This window comes from Schistocerca americana, chromosome 2 (assembly GCF_021461395.2).
Source record: "Schistocerca americana isolate TAMUIC-IGC-003095 chromosome 2, iqSchAmer2.1, whole genome shotgun sequence".
NCBI lineage: Eukaryota > Metazoa > Arthropoda > Insecta > Orthoptera > Acrididae > Schistocerca > Schistocerca americana.
Genome location: NC_060120.1, coordinates 220,088,283 through 220,109,094, shown reverse-complemented (window position 1 = coordinate 220,109,094; position 20,812 = coordinate 220,088,283). Strand labels below are relative to the sequence as shown.

Below are 20,812 nucleotides of genomic sequence, written 5' to 3'. Positions count from 1 at the left end.
CATCCTACCTTTACACACTACTGTTCCAAGACATTATTTAGCCACTTCTAGTACTGTGTCCCTGTACCTTGTCCATTCCTTTTCAAATGACTGTAATTGACTACATTCAACTAACTGATACCTTTCTGAGATCACTGTTATGTACTTGTGCCTGATTTCCTTATCCTGAAGTTTCTCCTCTCTTATCCTCCTACGTATGGACCTGACCTGCTGCACTTTCGGCCTCGGCTCCTAGTAATATTCTTTATTTATACAGGCAGTTTCAGACAACTGGCTATCATCGGGTTCCTATATACCAACTACAATAATACGTAAGTAACATTATAGGCTTAAACTCTCACGAATCTGTTAACTGATTTAAATGTTAACAACAACGGATACTTAATAAAATGTTACATACTCACATAAAGACATTCACAGCAGTATGTTAGGCGACATATAAAATTATGAATTATATGCTGAAAACAAAAGTGTACCATAACACAGCGGGCCAATGGCCTTGCCACAGTGGCATCACTGGTTGGCTGTCACTTGGATAGGTGACCGTCAGGGTCTGCCGAGCGCTGTTGGCAAGCAGGGTATGAGGCCAACTGGGAAATAGCATCTCCAGCCCTGAAAACTGACAACGGCCGGGAGAGTGATGTGCTGACCACATGCCCCTCCATATACACATAGTGACACCTAACAGTCGAGGATGACAAGGCGGTCGATCGGTACCGTTGGGCATTCCGAGGCCTGTTCGGACGGATTTTAATTTTTTTTATAACACAGTGATGTGACTTATTACGAAAACCACAGATCATAATACTATAAATGATTCACATTTGTACAGAGTTACCTATTACCATACCGTAATGTAAATTCCCTCGTCGGCCTATAAGAGCTGTACTAGGTGTGCACTCATTCATGTCATGACTATAATCGGCATTATTGCTGAAAACAAGTTCGTACCACATAGACTGATTAATTGAGCTACCGCTTTCAAAGGAAAATGAGCGAAAAGAATTAGATACATTGTGACATATGGCAACAGGTATGGGCTTCACTCCTGACATTGAAAATGGCTCATTTAACATGAAATTGAAGGCTAACGAAAACCTAAAACGCAAGAAAATCTCGCTAATAAAAGCAGAGAGAGAGAGAGAGAGGGACAGAAAAGAAAACATGTTTGTCACCCTTACAAATACAGCGACGGTAAAATACATTTTTCCTAATACTAACATCGCAATAGCTACCAGAAATAATATAATGCGCACTAGTCTAAGACAAGCCACTTATACCAGTCTGGATCGCATAGAATTGAGTGCAGTGATTATCTTAAAGTTGACACCGAAAAACTAAATGTAGAATACGTATGAGTTACAAAGAACATATTTGTAAAAGTGAGAACAATCAGTCCACACTCTTTCTACACCTGAAAAATGAAAACCATTCCGTTTGTAATACAGAGGAAAATCTAAAATTATTGCACGGAATCGATAAATGCCGCCATATGGGTACTCTAGAGGAACTGGAAATTTACAGGGTGCGGCAGCGATCATAGTAGAATATTAAAAACACACCGTCAGGCAGTAACTGTAATTTATTTATTACCTCTTATGTCAATTAACAGTTAAAGGTATGTCATTTACTAATGTTTAAATCATTGTCAATTGCGTGTATTACTTTTTGAGTATGGCTCCTGTCAAATGATGCCTCCTCTAAACAACACAGTCATCTAGGGGGCGTTAGAAGCTTTCCGTAACTCGGTGTAACGTATTCCCTGGAACATTGCCGACGGCAGTTCTGATGCGTTCCTTCAACTCAGGAATGGTGGCACAGCGTGTTCAGAACACTTCTTGCTTCAGGTAGCCCAAAGGAAAAAGTCTGCACATGAAAGGTCAGGTGAGCGAGGTGGCCAGGAAATGTCACCAAAACGGGAAATTACTCTACCGGGAAATGTCTGTCGCAAGAAATCCATGCAAATTCTGGCTTGTTGAAACCATAATTGTTCCACATCCACATCGACCATACCTAATTGGGGAAGAACGAAGTATTGCAGCATCTTTAGGTAGCGTTCACTGGTGGCAGTTACAGCCACACCGCTGTCATCCTCAAATAAGTAAGGGCCAATAATCCCAAAGGAAGCAACTCCACATCACACTATGACACGAGAACTGTGCAAGGGCTTGATTTGCAGCTCATGTGGGTCTACATCACTCCAATAACGCATATTCTGCTTCTTCACTGAACCACATAACTCGAAATGAGCTTGGTCTACCAACAGGACGGTGTGCAACATTTGTGGATTTTGGCGAAGGAGATCACGCACGGTTAAGCAGAATGTTTAGCGCGAAACCCAATCGTGAGGCCTAGTTTCCTGGACAATCTACAGCTTATATGGGTGAAAATGGAGATCTTCGTGCAATATTCTCCTCACTGAGCGATCGGACATATGCACAGTTTTTCGCATGACGACGGGCAGATCTTTTTGGGCTACGCAATAGTGCAGCACGAACATTTTCCACGGCTTCTGGTGTCCGCACAGTTCTTTCACTTCTACCCACTTTGCCATTGCAAACAAAACCTGTTGTTCGAAATGCACGTACCGACCTCACAATGGTCCGTCCGTCTGGAACTTTCCCATTACGTCCCAAGTTGAAATACTGCCGAAATGCTGCGTAGCAATAACAGAGTCGTTATTCCTGAAATAACTTTCAACAGCAAAGGCACGATGCTGTGCACTCCGCCGCTCCATATCACTGTCACACTCGAAATGGCAGCTCATTAGTACACGAATGCGGCACGAGATGGCGCGCATTCCTGCAGTACGTCATTGTACTACGCAAGTCAAATTACGCTATGAACGCTGCCGCACCCTGTACAAAGAATCCCTGCGCCATTTTAATTAAAAAAAAACGTATCTGAGAAATAGGAATTTCGTAGAAAATTTTAAAGACATACCGCAGACCTCGTAATTGATCCCATAAAAATAGCAATGCGTCTCTCCTAATTATACATTAGTACCACATCAATCAACTATTTTTCTATACAGTATGTTCAGCGGCCTGTTTTAAGCACAATATATTTCTGTTTTTATTTATGTTACAACGTCTGTAAATAACCTCTGATACATGTTAAATAGCTGCTTATTCTTTTTATACGTCTGTAAAAATAGCCTCTGTATCTGTCACGCTATGTTACCTTACTACATACAAATTGAACATAGTTAGGGTTAGTCACTTAACAGTGTCTGACGTTCTGTTGACATTGTCATTCTTTCTGTGTAAGAAATTGTATGTGCTATAATATAAACCATTAGTAAACCCTTATTAGCTGGACGCTTCAGGTAACTTGATTTTAAGAAAAACATGTGTCTGTGTCTTTGTAAAATCCTTCATTGGTCATGCATTACACGCAACTGCAGTTTTATTGTATTATGTTGGATGTTTATACAACGATTTGACTACGAAACTGAGCGCGTTACATCTGTGCTACTGTTATGGATTTAGGCAGTTCAGCTAAGCGTGCGTTTTCTGTATCTGTATGGCACTTCTCATGAAAGTTACTGTACGATGGAAGCACTGCACATATGAGTGCGACTATAGCTCTTTTAATTCTAGTGTCTATGAGAACATATAAGCCATTCGTTCCATGCATTTTATTTCATGTCACCGCAACTGTGATCGTAACACCCGTAAGTTGCTGTCAGATGCAACACGCAGAACATATTTTATGACTGTCACATGTACTTACCGTAGCAGACGTCACATAGATTGTTAACTGTAAAATACTAGTCACCATCGATGGGCATAGACGTCTATGACCATGTTTGGCTCTACCAGTAAACAATGATCAGCCGTGCCGTCGGCTCTATGTGGTACGAATCTGTTCACGGCATTAACACCGATTACAGTAATAACTCGAATGAGTACACTCCCTAGCACAGCTTTTATCGATTGACGACGTAATTTACATTCTGATATGATTACAGGTAACTCTATGCAAATGTGAATCCTTTACGTTTTTATGATATGTGTTTTCGTAATGAGCCACATCACTGAGTTAGGCTATACTCAGCGCCGGCTTTAGGGTGGGGCGACTCGGGCGGTCGCCCAGGGCGCCGGGGCCCAAGGGGCGCCACGTACTAAACGCATGTAAAAAAAAAATTACAATTTACAATCACCCATTTCGCGAAACTAAAATATTATTCAGTCTCATTCAACATACGTCGCTAATCTCACGAGTGCGCGATGAATTAGGGGTAGCAGAAGAGAAATCATGCTGAATGCAATCTTCGTATTGTCTGCAACCATCCATGTTTGACGCGGGCTAGCACGGGCTCTACCAAAGCGCCTCTCTTAATTGTTTCAAGAACTGCAACAAGGAAGAGCCCATGCAGCCGCACCATCTCTCGTTTACAACAGAAACTACCGGTCGCTCCAAATAAAAGAAAATACAGACTGTGAAATACACATTACATTATGATTTAATTAATACGAATGTATTTATATCGAATATTTGTGACTTAATGACTCATGTACATTAATTAATAGATCATGCAATGCGTGCACTGCATTCATAGAGAATTCTCCCCTAACTTACTGAAATAATACAGCGCCACACAATGTTTGTTAGACTGCATATGTTGGCAGCGCTACGATTTGCACCCGCATGTCAGTAATTGTCAGTAAGAGTTGGAGGCAGCGGTCATGTTTTCGTGGCTGAATAATTGTGAGTGAAACGAGTGTCGTGACCGTGTCAACATTTTAATTTTCTGGTAGGTGCGAAAAACATTTTTATCTTTCAGTTCAGGTTTTTTTCTAGTTACGTCTACTGATAGGTGAATTTCTTTATTTGTTATAGATCGAATATTGTGGTCGCGAAATAGAGCAGTGTCCAAGCAATAATTTGTCGAATTATTAAATCATGCCAGAAGAGAAGGAAATGATTAAAAAAAAGCTTTCTGGTTCAGAAAATCGGAAAAGAAAAGCTGAAAAAGAAAAATTTCTTGACGAAACTAAAAGGCACATGAATATTTATAAGTACCTTAAAGGAAATTCTAAGGCAAATACTTCACATATTGAATCAAAAGTCCATGTATCAGCAAATATTTCTTCAGACTGTGAACAATTATACACAAAAAATATACAATCACCTATTGAAGGTGATCAAATTGACCAGCGCAGTACATCTTTGCATGAATCGTCTGATATTTCTCCAAGTCAAAATCAACACATGACATCTGTGGTCGATGAAAGTATCAACGTTCTTGCAATAAAAGAATACAATGTTTCTGATGTAGGTACGTGGCCAAAAGTACTTAATGCTAGAGATATAGATCGCATTATAATATGTGGACCCTCACAAGTATGTCTAAATAACTTTCCAAAAGATGAAAATGGGCGTTATTTCTCTTCAACTCATTACACAAGAAAACTATCAAACGAAGAAACTATCAGACGACGGTGGCTAGTTTATTCTGTATCAAACGACAGTGTCTTTTGCTTTTGTTGTCGACTGTTTGATTTAAAGTCAACTACTAATTTGACTACCACTGTGGGTTTCAGAAATTGGAAACATTTAAGTGATGCTCTGAAACTGCATGAAAATAGTCCTAACCACAAAAAAGCATTTACTCAATGGACTGAAGCTGAAATCAGGTTTAAAGCTGGATTAACTATTGACAAGGAAGAACAAAAGCTAATTTCTAAAGAAAGTTTACGATGGAGCAATGTGCTTCAAAGATTGATGCACATTACTTTGTATTTGGCTGAAAATAATATGGCATTCAGAGGGTTATCAGATAAATTATTTACCCCAAATAATGGAAAATTCTTAGGTCTTGTACAGTTATTGGCAAAGTTTGATCCAATCATGGAAGAGCACGTCAGACTGGCATTGAATGGTGATTTGGCTGACCATTATTGCGGCAAAAATATACAAAATGAATTAATAGAACTCATGGCATCACACGTTATGTCTACAATCGTATCCCGCATAATGGGTTCAAAGTATTATGCAATCATAGCTGACTGTACTCCAGATATAAGCCACAAAGAACAACTTTCGATAACTTTAAGATGCGCCGACATAACAGAGGATGGCGTAAGTGTAAAAGAACATTTCATCTCATTTCTGCAAATAGATGATACAACCGGTGAAGGCCTCACAGAAAGCATTTTAAAAACATTGAGTGATCTTGACCTTAACGTTAATGACTGCAGAGGACAGGGCTACGATAACGGCGCGAACATGAAGGGGAAAAATAAAGGCGTCCAGAACAGAATTAAGAAGTTAAATCCTCTAGCTTTTTTTGTGCCATGTGGATGCCATAGTTATAATTTGGTATTGTGTGATGCCGCAAAATCATCAGTAAAATCCGTGACACTGTTCGGAATGTTACAAAAAATGTTTAATCTATTTGCTGGATCGGTAAATAGATGGAAAATTTTGACCGACCATTTGAAGATATACACCCTGAAAAATGTAAGTGACACACGCTGGGAAGCTCGAATTGATAGCGTCAAAGCGGTTCGTTATCAATTATGCTTAATGCATGACGCTTTGGTTTCCTTGGCCGATGCTACTGAACAAAGCGATGCTGCGGTGTCACACGAAGCGACAACACTAGGAGGACAATTAAAAGACTTCAGCTTCATTGTTTCTCTCGTGACATGGTATGATGTTCTGTTTCAAATTAACGTTGTGAGTAAAGCAAGTCAGTCACCCACAATCAACTTTGTCGAGTTTATGGGAATCCTTGATAAATGTTGCTCTTATTTGGAAACATATAGACAAACAGGTTTCGAACAAGCTATTGTAACAGCAACTGAACTGGCTTCGGATCTTGATACGCAGCCATTATTTAAACCACAAATTCGATTAAGACGTATTAAACGCAGGTCGGGTGAAGAGGCTGTTGATGATCAAATAACTGACCCAAAAAAGAAGTTTAAAGTAGAGTTTTTCAATGCACTGTTGGACACCGTGCACATATCCATGAAAGAAAGATTTGAACAGATGCAAGAATTTTCTGCGACGTGGAGTTTCTTGTTTGACATTAAAAAAAAATCAAAATAAAGAAGAACTAATACAATGCTGTTCTAAATTACAAGAAAAGTTTAACTGTCAACATGAAGTCAGATATTGATGGAAATTTGCTGTCCGACGAAATTTTAGGCCTGCAACACTATCTTGAAGACAGCCAGGCAACGCCTATTGAAGCCTTAAACTTCATAAAAAAGCATAATCTTCAAGAGTTATATCCCAACATCTGGATAACGTTACGTATTTTGCTGACAATACCAGTGACTGTCCGGGTTCCCGGGTTCGATTCCCGGCGGGGTCAGGGATTTTCTCTGCCTCGTGATGGCTGGGTGTTGTGTGCTGTCCTTAGGTTAGTTAGGTTTAATTAGTTCTAAGTTCTAGGCGACTGATGACCTCAGCAGTTGAGTCGCATAGTGCTCAGAGCCATTTGAACCAGTGACTGTCGCAAGCGGCGAACGCAGTTTTTCCAAACTGAAGTTGATAAAAACGTACTTGCGGTCTACAATGTCTCAAACAAGACTAACCAGTATGGCCTCACTGTCCATTGAAAATGAAGTTGCAGAAAACCTGGACTTTGCTAATCTGATCAGAGACTTTGCCGACAGAAAAGCGAGAAAAGTAAAATTTTAGTCGTTTATAATTGTTTTTCATTAGGCGTAATATGTTTTGTGTTCAGATGACTGACAGAAAATATAGGTTTATGGCTTACAGTTATATTAAATTCAATAAAAATATGTTACCCAATTCAAAATTAGTGTTTTTTCGTTATACATATTACCTCCTATATATAAAAATCAATTGTTGTGTGTTAGTCTCACCAAAACAAAGAAATGGCTTGACCAATTTGAATAATTTTTGTTTTGTTTTGTTCGCTTTAGTGCAGGGGTGCTTCAGAAAAGAAAAGAAATATTTGGGATATACGAGCCTGTTTCAACCACATTTTACGCATCTTTTCTTTGTTTGGAACACCCAAAAACAATTTTCTGGAGTTGTTGTAGATGTACAGTGCAGTACTACGCAATATTTTTAGACAATTTCCCAAAACGTGAATGCCCAAACAATATATCACTGCTATACTGACTGTTACGGCAGCGACAGCAGCATGCTGGACTGACGTCACAGGCTACACAAGACTCACATGGAGCGTCTTAGCGGGCTTTCAGATTATTTGGATTTCATTTCCATTTAAAAAAATTAAATACTCAAATTTACGATGGAAAAAACCATGTTATGATCATAAGATGACGCCATTAACCACTTAAGACGATTTCTAGAAAACAGTCAAATACCGTGTTGCAAAGCACTGCCAGGTTCGCTATTTATACAATAAAGGGCGCCAACTGGACGACTCGCCTGGGGCACCTGGATGGCTAAGGCCGGCCCTGGCTATACTTTTACTTTCCATGTATAATTCTTGGTTTTATCACCTGACGATAATGATTTTATATTTAGCCTGACATGATACTGTGAACACTTTTATGTGCAATGGAACTAGATCGTTTCTTTGACCTTGTCAAGTTTCATACATCTATGACGTATCTATGTAGACTGAAGCGGCGAACGAAAATTTTTATCAAGGTCAGGATTCGAATATGGGTCTCCTGCTCAAGAGGCAGATGTGCTAACAACTATGCCACCCTGGCACGGACTATTCTAGCATGCCTCCCTCTTCAGTCCAAATTGCCATTCACACCGGAGCCCACTTTTATGTATGTGACATTTTATTACGTGTGTTATTGTTAACATTTACTACAGTTGAAAGACTGGTGACAGTTTAAAACTGTAGTTTTACTTCCGTATTATTTTATTTGATATATAGGGATCCGATGATTGTCTGACGACTGAAACTGGTTACGTAAAGAAAATTTTTGTCAGGAGCTCAAGGCGGTAATATGAATTTCTTTAAATATGGACTGAGGTGACAAAATGCGTGGGATCCCTCCTAATATCGTGTTTGAGTTCTTCTTGCAGGGCATAGTGCAGCAACACGACGTGGCATGGACTCAACTAATCATTGGAAGTACTCTGCAGAAATACTGAGCCATGCTGTAGCAGTCCATAATAGAGAAATTGCTGCCGGTACAGGATGTTGTGCACGAACTGACCTCTCGATTATGTCCCGTGTTCGATGGGATTCATGTCAGGTGATCTGAGTGGCCAAATTATTCGCTCGAACTGTCTGTAATGATCTTCACACCACGCCAAATTTCAGACATTACCTCTTTCGATGGACAACGTACTGGGCGACGGCCTTCACTTAATGGCGAAGAGCAGCAGCGTTTGCGTAGAGGTGTCATGGCGCATTGTCATCCATAAAATTTTCATCATTGTTTGGGAACATGAAGTCCATGAATGGCTGCAAATGGTCTCCAGGTAGCCCAACACAGCCATTTCCAGTCAATGATCCGTTCAGTTGGACCAGAGAACACAGTTCATTCCATGTAAACACAGCCTACGCCTTGACTGACCAACCACTGGCTTGCACTGCGCCTTGTTGACAACTTGAGACCACGGCTTCGTTGGGTCTGCACCACACTCGAACCCTCAAACCCTAGCATCAGCTCTTACGAAGTGAAATCATTACTCATCTGACCAGGCCACGGTTTATCACTCATCTAGAGTCCAACCGATATGGTCATGAGCAAGGGAACCGTGCTCAAAGCGATGCTGGGCTATTATCCAAGGCACTCACGTCGGTCGTCTGCCGCCATAGCCGATTAACGCCAAATTTCGCCGAACTGTCCTAACGGATAAGTTTGTCGTAGGTCCCGCATCTGTTTCTGTGGTTATTTCACGCAGTGTTGCTTGTCTGTTAGCAATGACAACTCTACGCAAACGCCGCTGATCTCCGTCGTTAAGTGAAGGTCGTCGTCCACTGTACTGTCAGTGGTGAGAGGTAAGGCCTGAAATGTAGTATTACCGGCACACACTTCACACAGTGGATCTCAGAATACTGAATTCCGTAACGATTTCCGAAATGGAATGTCCCATGCATCTAGCTCCAAAGACCATTCCGCGTTCAAAGTCTTAATTCCCGTCGGGTGGCCATAATCACGTCGGAAATCTTTTCACATGTGACCTGAGTACAAATGAGCGGTCCGTCAATCCACTTCCCTTTTATACCTCTATCTGTACATGTGCTTATCACTGTCTCATGACCTCAGTGTTTAAGAGCTGTGGGTCACGACCTCCTGAAATTATATTACTCTCGAGCTATCTGCAATTTAATCTTTCAGTTATTGTACGTAACAGCTCTAAAATCTTCATGACAGTCTTAGCGCAGATAACGTTCAGATCTTACTTATTCCGCCGCTTACGTCATCATCAGATGGCGAGTGCTACCGTGGCTACCGTTCCATATCGGTGATGTCTCCAGTAAAGTTGTCGAAATTTCACCAATTGCAGCATGTGGAGCATCGGACATTTACTTAAGACGACTTTCCCGTGCGGAACAATAACCACAACACGACTGTGTTATGCTGACAAAAGGTCTTTTGCGAATAGAACACAAAATTAAATCGTTTCTCAATATATACTCCCTGAAAAAGAAAAAAAACAGGTGATGCATGATCGCATGTTAATGTAAACTATGTACACATACACAACATCACCAGGTATGTAAATAATTCGAACAATTCTCTGTGACAGGGAGAACGACATTTGGGTTCTTCGTTTTTAGTGTTGCTACCAGGTTTGATACGGTACATAATGGGGCGTGAACAACGTCATATGTTTGAGTGATCACTGTGATGGATACGAAGATGACGTATACACGTATGGCACAGTGTTATCAGCACATGACAGTGTGCTCAAACGGCGTCATTGTGATTTTCCATTTGTCCGGCTGGTCTAATCGCGCAATATCGAAATGAGGTCATTCAGATTATAGCGCTATCGTGCTACGTGTTTCCTAAGAACTGAACTCTTAGTCCTGTCACAGGTAAGGCAAATATAACGCTAACGCGGAATGTTAAATGCCAAACGTGACATAAACCTACAATATAGCATTGCCCTCTGGGAGGAATTTTGAAACTGACTGTGTGTTCACCTAATGGATAGAGGGTATCGAACATGAATTTCGTACTATTGCAATTAGTCGAAAGTAGAAATACTTTAATTTTGTAAGAAATGAAAGTAATAAAGTTTTCGTGAATGAAATTATAAACGGTCGCCATTCTAATTAGGTATAATAATGTGGAAAAATTATTCTCCGTGGATTTAAATATATTTTTGCAAAAGGAACTTTCATTCTTTCTCTCCCAGTAAAGTGCAATGAACACTCACAACAACCAGACGAACTGCACAGTGGATAACAGTAGTATTCAATTGCGTAGACTGGCAATCACAGAAACATGAATAAGACTTTTTTGCTCCAATTGAAAATAATTACCACTTCAATCATTAATTACTTCAGCACCAAATGTTATCAAAGGCATCACAAGATTAAGTGGCACCGGACAAGAGTTCAAGTTTCACAGACACATCACAAATGCAATAAATTAACACTGTACTAAGACATTTCATATTCACTCTATTGAAGAAATGTTCCAGATTTCATTAACAAGAACCATATTCAAATTAACTTTCTCCTACAAGCAAAGGTTAAAGTGAGGGCCATTAACCTATCCCTTCCTTTATAAGCAAATATGTACACATTTCAGAAACATTTTGCATTACATAAATGCTGAACTACAATCCCACTTAAGATTATGTAGTCCTCAGTGCTGTATAACATTTACACTAGCAGTATTCTTATTTAGCTTCGGAAATAAATTCAAGGTAAAGTTAAGTTTCAAATAGGTTTTGCATTGTGTGCCTTTTTCATTACTTGGTAAGCAAGTGATTTTAATTATCAACATTTATACGCTATAGCACAAAACTTTGGCACAATCAAAGTAGAGGCAATTTAAAGCAAAATAAAGCTTTTTAACAAATTTAAAATAATGTGCCTCTCTCTTCATTTGTGAAACAAATGATTTAACTAGCGGCTTTTATTCCTTTAAAACTGAAACTTAGGCACATTTCAATAGAAACAAAGTTGCATTTCTTCATAAACAGGATACTCACTTTTAGTACTTTTAGGATAGGACCCTGCTTGGTATCACGAAGAGGACAGTTTCAAAGTTCAACACATGAATTATTATTGCAAAAGCACACTGGTTCATACTGACATACATATCTGTTTTCCAAAGTAGGTGAAGCAGTGGCGCAATAGAGGTGGCAAGCACGTGGTTGCTATCAGGTCTCCTTCTGGCGGTTTTAAGCTCTATTTGATTCTTCTTGGCGACGTATTCATCGTCTTTAGAGCCTTTCCAAATTAGAGAGCACCATTTTACAACCGGAACCACATCCGAGGCCATTCCATCATAGATTTGGTTTCAGAACGCCTCACTTGGCACCTGCGGTGTTGACTACGCGACTGCTGGCGACTGCCTAACGTACTCTCTCTCTCTCTTGCTGCCCAGATTGACCGCCACTTCTACATTTTCTCACGCTCCTTCTGTAATGGAGGGGGTTCCCTGTATCTTTTCTGTTTCACAATACAAGATCCCTAAGTATAAACCAGTTTTCTACATACAATTTCGTTTTCACAGACAGACATACTTAATAAAGTTTCATTATTTAAGCACACTGTTAAGTGAACAAAATATACATCACAAATTTCCAGTTCCCACCAACAATTCAAAGACCTTAACTCATACAGAATAAACACTTCATAATACAATTACGCTGTACTAATTATTCACAATCGATAATGGTGTTACAAGATGAGACAGTGGACCAATATCGAACTGCATGAGGACATGAGGGCCGGAATACTCTTCGTCAAGCTGCCTCACCGAGCGAGGTGGCTCAGTGGTTAGCACACTGGACACCCATTCGGGTGGATGACGGTACAAAACCGAGTCCAGCCATCCCAATTTAGGTTTTCTGTGATTTCCGTAATTGCTCCAGGCAAATTCCTGCATGCTTCCTTTCAAAGGGCAATACCGATTTTCTTCCCCATCCTCGACACAGTCCGAGCTTGCGCTCCATCTCTAATGACCTCAATGTCAACGGGACGTTAAACCCAATCTTCCTTCCTTCCAAGATGCATTATGCACTAAGCACATCAAAAATCCTTCACATATGCGTCTCCCATCCGAGAACAGGCAATGGACTCACTCCAAAATTCTTTGTCATCCTATACCTTTGAAGTAGACTAGCAGCAGCCGGACTAGGGACTTATCGTCCCATTCGTAGGCTGCCGTTAAGATCACAACATAGGCGCGCTGTGTTTGGAGTGGTGCTCTGACTGGAAAGCAAGGATTGTTGATGAAAGGTGTCTTACTGTGTTCAGCGATAGATCATAGTTCTACTACCCTGGATGACGTCGGCGATTATGGCAGAGACATGGGGAGAGGCCCCATTCTTCCAGTGGTTTGAAGAGGCACAGCACTGTTAATCATGGTGTCGGGAGCTACCGGGGGTGAAATCAGATCACAGCTGGTAGTGATTGAGAGACCTCTGGTGGCGCGACATTACGTGACTGAAATCCTGCGTCTTCGTGAGTTAACTTTCATGTGACAGTGCTGTATGCCATTTTTCATCTTGACACTTGCCACTTCCTCTATGCGCAGTTTGTAGGATGTCGAGGTACTCTCATGACCAACAAAGATCCCCAGATCTGTCCTAGACAAAATATGTGTGGGGACAGCTCAGACATCAATTCATCCCAGTGCCACTATCCATGATATGAAGGACGAGTTACAAAAGGTTTGGCTAGCTTGCTTCAGGGCGTGATACAACCCTCCGAACCGAATCAGTACATGTATCAAACATCATGTGGATAAGCGAGCTGATCCTACCAAGTTTTTAGGAAATTTGACTGAAATTTGCAGTCACTGAAATAACATTTCTTACCCGCTCAATTCAGTAAGTTTTATTTTGGTACCTGAAAATTTGTGGTAAGGTCTTATGGGCCCGAACTGCTGAGGTCATCGTTCCTTAACCCTACACACTACTTAATATAACTTAAACTAACTTATGCTATGGACAACACACACACCAATCCCAAGGGAGGTCTCTAACCTCCGAGGGGAGCAGCTGCTCGGACCGTGATAAGACGCCCTAGACCGCGCGGTTACCTCGCGCGGCCGTTTTATTTTGTTTACTCGACGCTCCACTTATTTCGAGAGTTAATGTATTTCCTCTTCAGCGTACACGATGATGGAAGCTAACAGTGGGAAAATGTTTACGCGCTCGGAGTTCCAAAGGCTTCTCTGGTTGGTGTCGTAAATACGAATGTTTTCACAGGCATGGAGGTGAAGCCGTGCGGCGGGGAGCGTCCGCTGGTCAGCGCCTCTAGCGGCGAGGAGCTGGACTGCGGCAGTGGGCCCAACCGCCAGGACTGCCCGCCGGGCTCCTACTGCCACCAGACGCCCGCCTTCGCCAAGTGCTGCAGCAAAAGTGAGTCCTGACGATGGCGACGCACACGCCGCAGAAACGTTATTTCTTTTTATGATCGGAAACTTCCTTATTCTGATGATATAACTCCTCTCCGCTTCTGAGAAGTTACCAAATTTCATTGTTTACTAAAAAATACTTTTCAAGAATATCAATTGCATTTCTGGAGTCTTCTTAGTTTTTCATCAATGAGGATTTCGATTACTCGTTTCAGATTCCCACTATTTTTGCTGGTGTAGCAACTGCCCATCGTTGTCAAGTGGTATCGGTTCACCTTCGTGTATTCCTGTCAGTTCCTGATGTGGACAATTTACCGTACTGCACGATTTCACATTGCTGAACGTATTTGAGAACTAATATGAGGATGCTGAATGTACAGTTCACTATGTAAATGGAGAAGAAAAAATTAACCATCATGGGTGATTATAATACTTTAGTGGGGGAAGGAACAAAACAGAACAGGATTACAGTAGAATATGGGATCAGTAGTCGGAATAATAGACAAATTGAGTTCTACAATAAATTTCGTTAGCGATAGTGCACACAATGTTTGAAAACCACAAGAGGTGGAATCATACTAGGAAAATGTCTATAGACACTGGAAGATTCTAGCTGGATTACATCATTATCAGCCAGAAATTCCGAAATCACTTATTGTGTACGCGGAAACAGATATTTACTCAGATCACAATTTAGTAATTATGAAGAGTGGGCAGAAGTTTAAGAGAATAGTGTGGAATAATCAGTGTGGAAAGTGGCGCCGAGGAATGACGTGCTTCGTTTTAAGTTCTCGAAGCCTTGTCGTATTGTGATAATGATTACCACAATATACAATTCAGTTGAAGACGAATAGACATTTCTTTAAAGTATAATTGCAGAAGTTGAACAGACAAACATAGGTACAAGGAAGGTAACAGAAGAAATATTTAAACTGATCGACGTAAATAATAAATATTAAAATATTCACATAAACACAGGAATACAGCTAAATGTTGCTTGGCAATGAAATAAACAGAAATTGCAAGGAAGCCAGGATGAAGAAAGCTTAAAACATCCTTCACAAAATTAAAAGCAAAGGCATTACCATTAAGTGTGCAATCTTAAGTCCCCTCTTAAAAGCAAAGGAGACAGCGAATAGAAGAAAAAAGTACACTGAATACATGTATGAAACAGAAGAATTGTCTAACGTGACCGAAGAAGAAATTGGGTTCGATATTGAAGAGATAGAGAATCCAGTATTAAAGTCATGATTGAAAAGAGACTTGGAGGACTTGAGATTAAATAAGATAGAACAGGTAGACAACATTCCATCGGAATTTCTAAAATCACTGTGGGAAGTGGCAACAAAACAACTATTCAAGTTGGTGTTTAGAGTGTATGAGACAGGCGTCATACCATCAAACTTCCGCCGACCGGAGTGGCCAAGCAGTTCTAGGCGCTTCAGTCCGGAACCGCGCGACTGCTACGGTCGCAGGTTCGAATCCTGCCTCGGTCATGGATTTGTGTGGTGTCCTTAGGTTGGTTAAGTTTAAGTAGTTTTAAGTTTAAGTAGTTCTAAGTTCTAGGTGTCTGATGACCTCAGATGTTAAGTCCCATAGTGTTCAGAGCCATTTGAGCCATCAAACTTCCGATAAAATATCATTCATACAGTTACGAAAATAGCAACAGGAGGTAAGTGCGAGAACTATTACACAGTCAGCTTTACAGCTCATGAACCAAGTTGCTGACAAAAATAATATACGGAGGAATGGAAAGAAAATTGAGGATCTGTTGAATGCCGACTAGTTTGGCTTTGGCTTTAGAAAAGGCAAAAGCTACATAGGAAAGGTAAAACGTACTCAGTCGTCTTCTACTGTATTCGTTTCCCCTGTTCTAGCTAATCTTTGTCTAATGTTCCCTCTGAAACTCCCAACAACCTCTGGTTCTTTCAAACCTATCCAGGTCCCATCTCCTTAATTTCCTACCTTCTTGCAATTTCTTTAGTTTTAATTTACGGTTCATAATAAATACATTGTGGTCAAAGTCCACATGTGACACTGGAAATGCCTTACAGTTTAAAGTCTGGTTCCAAAATCTCTGTCTTATTATCCGATCAGTCTGAAACGCTCCGGTGTTTCTAGGTCTCTTCTATGTATACGTTCCTCTTTCACGATTCTTAAACCAAGTGTTAGCGATGATTAAATCACGCTCTGTGAAAAATTCTACTAGCTGGATTCCTGTTTCATTCCATTTATCCAGTCCATATTCACCTGCAATTTTTCCTTCTCTTTCTTTTCCTATTATCGAATTACAGCCCCCATCACATTTAAATTTTCGCCCCCTCCCCCTTAACTAGCTGAATAATTTCTTTTATTTCATCATACATTTCTTCAATCTTTTCATCATCTACGCAGCTAGTTGTCATATCAACTTGTACTACTGAGATGGGTGTTGGCTTTGTGTGATATCTTGACTACATTAATGCGTTCACTATGCTGTTCGTAGTAGCTTACCCGCATTCGTATTTTCTGATTCAGTATTAAACCTACTTCATCATTAGCCCTACATGATTTTGTATTTGTAACCCTGTATTATCCTGACCAGAAGTCTTGTTCCTCCTACCACCGAACTTCTCCAGTTCCCACTATATCTACCGTCAGCGTGTCCATTTCCCTTTTTAGACTTTCTAACCTACCTGCGCGATTAAGGGATCTAACATTCCACGCTCCGATCTGTAGAGTGCTAGTTTTGTTTCTCCTGACGACGACATCCTCCTGAGTAGTTCCCGGCCAGAGATCCGATTGGGTGGGACTATTTTACTTCCGAAATATTTTACCCAAGAGCATGTCATCTTCAGTTAACCATACATAGAGCTGCATGTCCTTGAGAATAGTTATGGCTGCAGTTTCTCTTTGCTTTCAGCTACTGGAAAGGCTGCTGTCCCTCTTGAGGAACCATATGTTCGTCTGGCCTTTCAACAGATACCCCTCCATTGCGGCTGCTCCTGCGATGCGGCTATTTGTATCGCTGAGGCACGCAAGCCACACCACCAACGACAAAGTCCATGATTCAACGAGGGCGGAGGCAGTTACTTGTGTGTTATTGCAAGACAACGTACAAGCTAATCAACTTTATCAAAGTCTCAATCTGAAAATGTTTGTTTTTAACGTTTTGACTTGGTTTTTTAGAGGAGTTAGAACGTGACGTATGCATGAACACACGAGTATTCGTATTTGCGAGTAGAGGTAAATGTACTATTATAACTGTAAACACGCCGACGAAAGATATAAAGGGTGAACATTAATTAAACAGACAAACTGCAGGAATAGATTACTGACTGAAAATGGAGGAGGAAAGGTCCTACGAACATGTGTCGAAAAACGCATTGTTGCCGCGGTAGATGGCGCTGACGAATGAAAGTTCCTCTGAACACGTGCCCTGTGTTCCTTATATGTTGCAGGCTGTGAGCTTGACGCAACGTACTATAAGCAGCAGAATGGTCCGGTATTCATGTCAGGAACGAGCCGAGATAGTGTTTGTTTACGGCCAAGCAGATGGAAACGGTCGAGAGACAACACGGCTGTACCATAAAAAGTACCCTCACAGACACCAACTACTTCACACAACATTTCATGCCCTTTTTGGGCTTTTGGATGATAATGGGTCCTTTCAGACAGTCGAACGTGCGGGGAGCCGACGGACTGTGGGTACACCAGATTTGGAGGACCTAATTCTACAGGATATTGAGACGAATCTTAGTACAAGTTCCTAGCTAGTGGCCCGCCGGCATGGTGTAAGCCATAGTACGATTATGTGTATCCTGCATCGCAGTGTTTACTATCCCTTTCACCTACAGTCTCATGGAGACAACTTTGAATATCTGTTGTGACGTGGATGCGACGTTGCTCTGTAATGTGTTTCGGGACGATTTGTTGTCGTTGCACGCGCACCGTCTGTTTCCGGGCAAATGTCCATAGCACCTTTTTTCGTCCATTTCCAGTCACGAATCCGTCCCTGCAGTTTGTCGGTTATATTAAAGTTCACCCTGTATAATAGCGAGGCCCATGTCCCCAACACATGTCGGTAAGAGTTATCAGCTGGGCAGTGGTGACTGTTTGCCGGTATATCTTCGAACAAGTGTTTGGCTGGCTCTGAGCACTATGGGACTTAACATCTATGGTCATCAGTCCCCTAGAACTTAGAACTACTTAAACCTAACTAACCTAAGGACATCACACACATCCATGCCCGAGGCAGGATTCGAACCTGCGACCGTAGCAGTCGCGCGGTTCCGGACTGCGCGCCTAGAACCGCTAGACCAGCGCGGCCGGCGAACAGGTGTTTAATGTAAACTGGACAGTGCTGAATCAATCAGCGTAAAGCAGTGTTGTGAGCGATATATTGTGTGTTCTTACGTGTACGCACGAATGCCACTAAGACACTAACGCTATTTTATAGCTTTGAGAAATATGGAACATTGTTCTTGCTCGTATCTACTACGATTGCTCTTACAATAACAGATTTACATTATTTAACACCCGCAGAGGGTGACTACGTAAATTTACGATTACAGAAATACGTCCTCGAAAATGGGAAACGGCCGAAATCACCTTATCTTAAAATGATTTTATAAGAGCTAGGTGGTAAATGGAGTTGTCTCTTTACTCTTCTATTTGTTCCTGCACTGTTGAGTCTTTCACAGTTTGTCTTAGTTTGTAATACAGTCAGCACCACTGCTATTTTTAGAATCTGTTTTAAGAAATCTGTCGTGGAATAAAATGCCCGAAAACTGCTCAGATGTGTTCACGACAGTCTTGTCGTCGGCATTCACACAAGCTACGTATGACGTGGGTTGGAAGGGTACTAAAGTGGAAAGTACCTCTATAAAAGCGGTGTCGCGCAGCTGAGCTGCGATGCAACAGTGGTGAGTTTAAGAGCAACGAACCAAGGGGAAGAGAGGACGGTTAGAATTATAGCCTCCTAAAGTGAAGTGTCTGGCTGAAGCTATAAAGTCACATTCCTTAACTGTCACCTCACAAGACCAACTACGCTTCTACAGATAATGATATTGGCCTGAAGAATATGTCAGAGACAAAAATAAAGTGCGTAGATATATTCTTAAATGTGTAGCTTGTCAGACGCTACGCTGACGATTAAGCGCTGATGTTACTGTTAATTTGTTCAAGAATACAAACAGATGTCCTTTTATTTTATCTCAGTATATCCATTGCAAGAATACAAACAGATGTCCTTTTATTTTATCTCAGTATATCCATTGTGGATGATGAACTGCGACTGTGATTTGGCTCATATGGCTCTGAGCACTATGGGACTTAACATCTGAAGTCACCAATCACTTAGTAATACTTAAACGTAACTAACCTAAGGACAGCACACACATCCACGCCCGAGGCAGGATTCGAACCTGCGACCGTAGGAGCAACGCGGTTCCGGACTGAAGCGCCTAGAACCGCTCGGCCACAACGGCCGGCGACTATGATTTAAACTGACGATTTATCTGGTAATAAATATGCAACCAGTCGCTTTTTTACGATTCATTCAACCATGGCCTTTTCTTCGAGCCACTGCAGGCTCGTCATCAGAAAGAGGTGTTACAAGAACATTATGCTGTGGACCAAGTGCAGCTAGATGCAATGCAGGTGCCGCTGGCGGAAATAATGGAAGTTTAGTAATCGGTAACGAAACATTTACGAACCCGAAAGTTTTTTATGTTTTAGCTACTCACAGTGCACTGCCTTTTGGTATCCATATCAGATCGCTTTTTATAACGTACATTATTAAGCTATGTACACAAATATACACAGTATTCAGCTAAACTTGGTTTGACACTGGTTCACAGAAAGTAAACACTCGATATTTTTTACAAAGAATATGAATGTGATGGAAAACTGGACATATTTAAGTTTTTCAGTCGAAGGGGATCCATATGTTATTCGTAGCGGGTTGAAAAATTGCTCCCTGTTTGGCCTATGTAGAAGCAAGAACAGAAGCATGTGAGTTTGTATATGATACAATTTTTGTGCCATTCTCCAGTGGATTCATCACTGTGAACAATTTTATTTTATGTTTATTTTCAGTGTGGAAGGATATTTTTATGTTATGTGGTCTGAAGAAATTTGAAAGTTTGCATGACACTTTGCCAAGGAATGGAAGATGGACAAATTCTGGCATCTCTTTTTTAGTTTGTAATGGTGATGGTAGTTGCTTGAGTTTACTTTGGATTTTTCTGCTAGTGTGTTTACCAAAGACGCATTATAACCATTATTTTGAGGTATAGATTTAAGTATGTTCATTTCTCTACATGCATCTTCTTCACTAATATGTGTGCGGAGCATAC

General features: G+C 41.0%; 1 protein-coding gene across 1 annotated transcript in view; it reads left to right on the top strand.

Moving 5' to 3' along the window:
* Positions 1-20,812, top strand: part of LOC124593905 (agrin-like) — a 669,506-nt gene that overhangs the window by 446,691 nt on the left and 202,003 nt on the right. Inside the window, exon 10 of the mRNA XM_047132256.1 lies at positions 14,326-14,478. Coding sequence (XP_046988212.1) covers positions 14,326-14,478 — 153 coding nt within the window. The remainder of the gene's footprint in view (positions 1-14,325; positions 14,479-20,812) is intronic.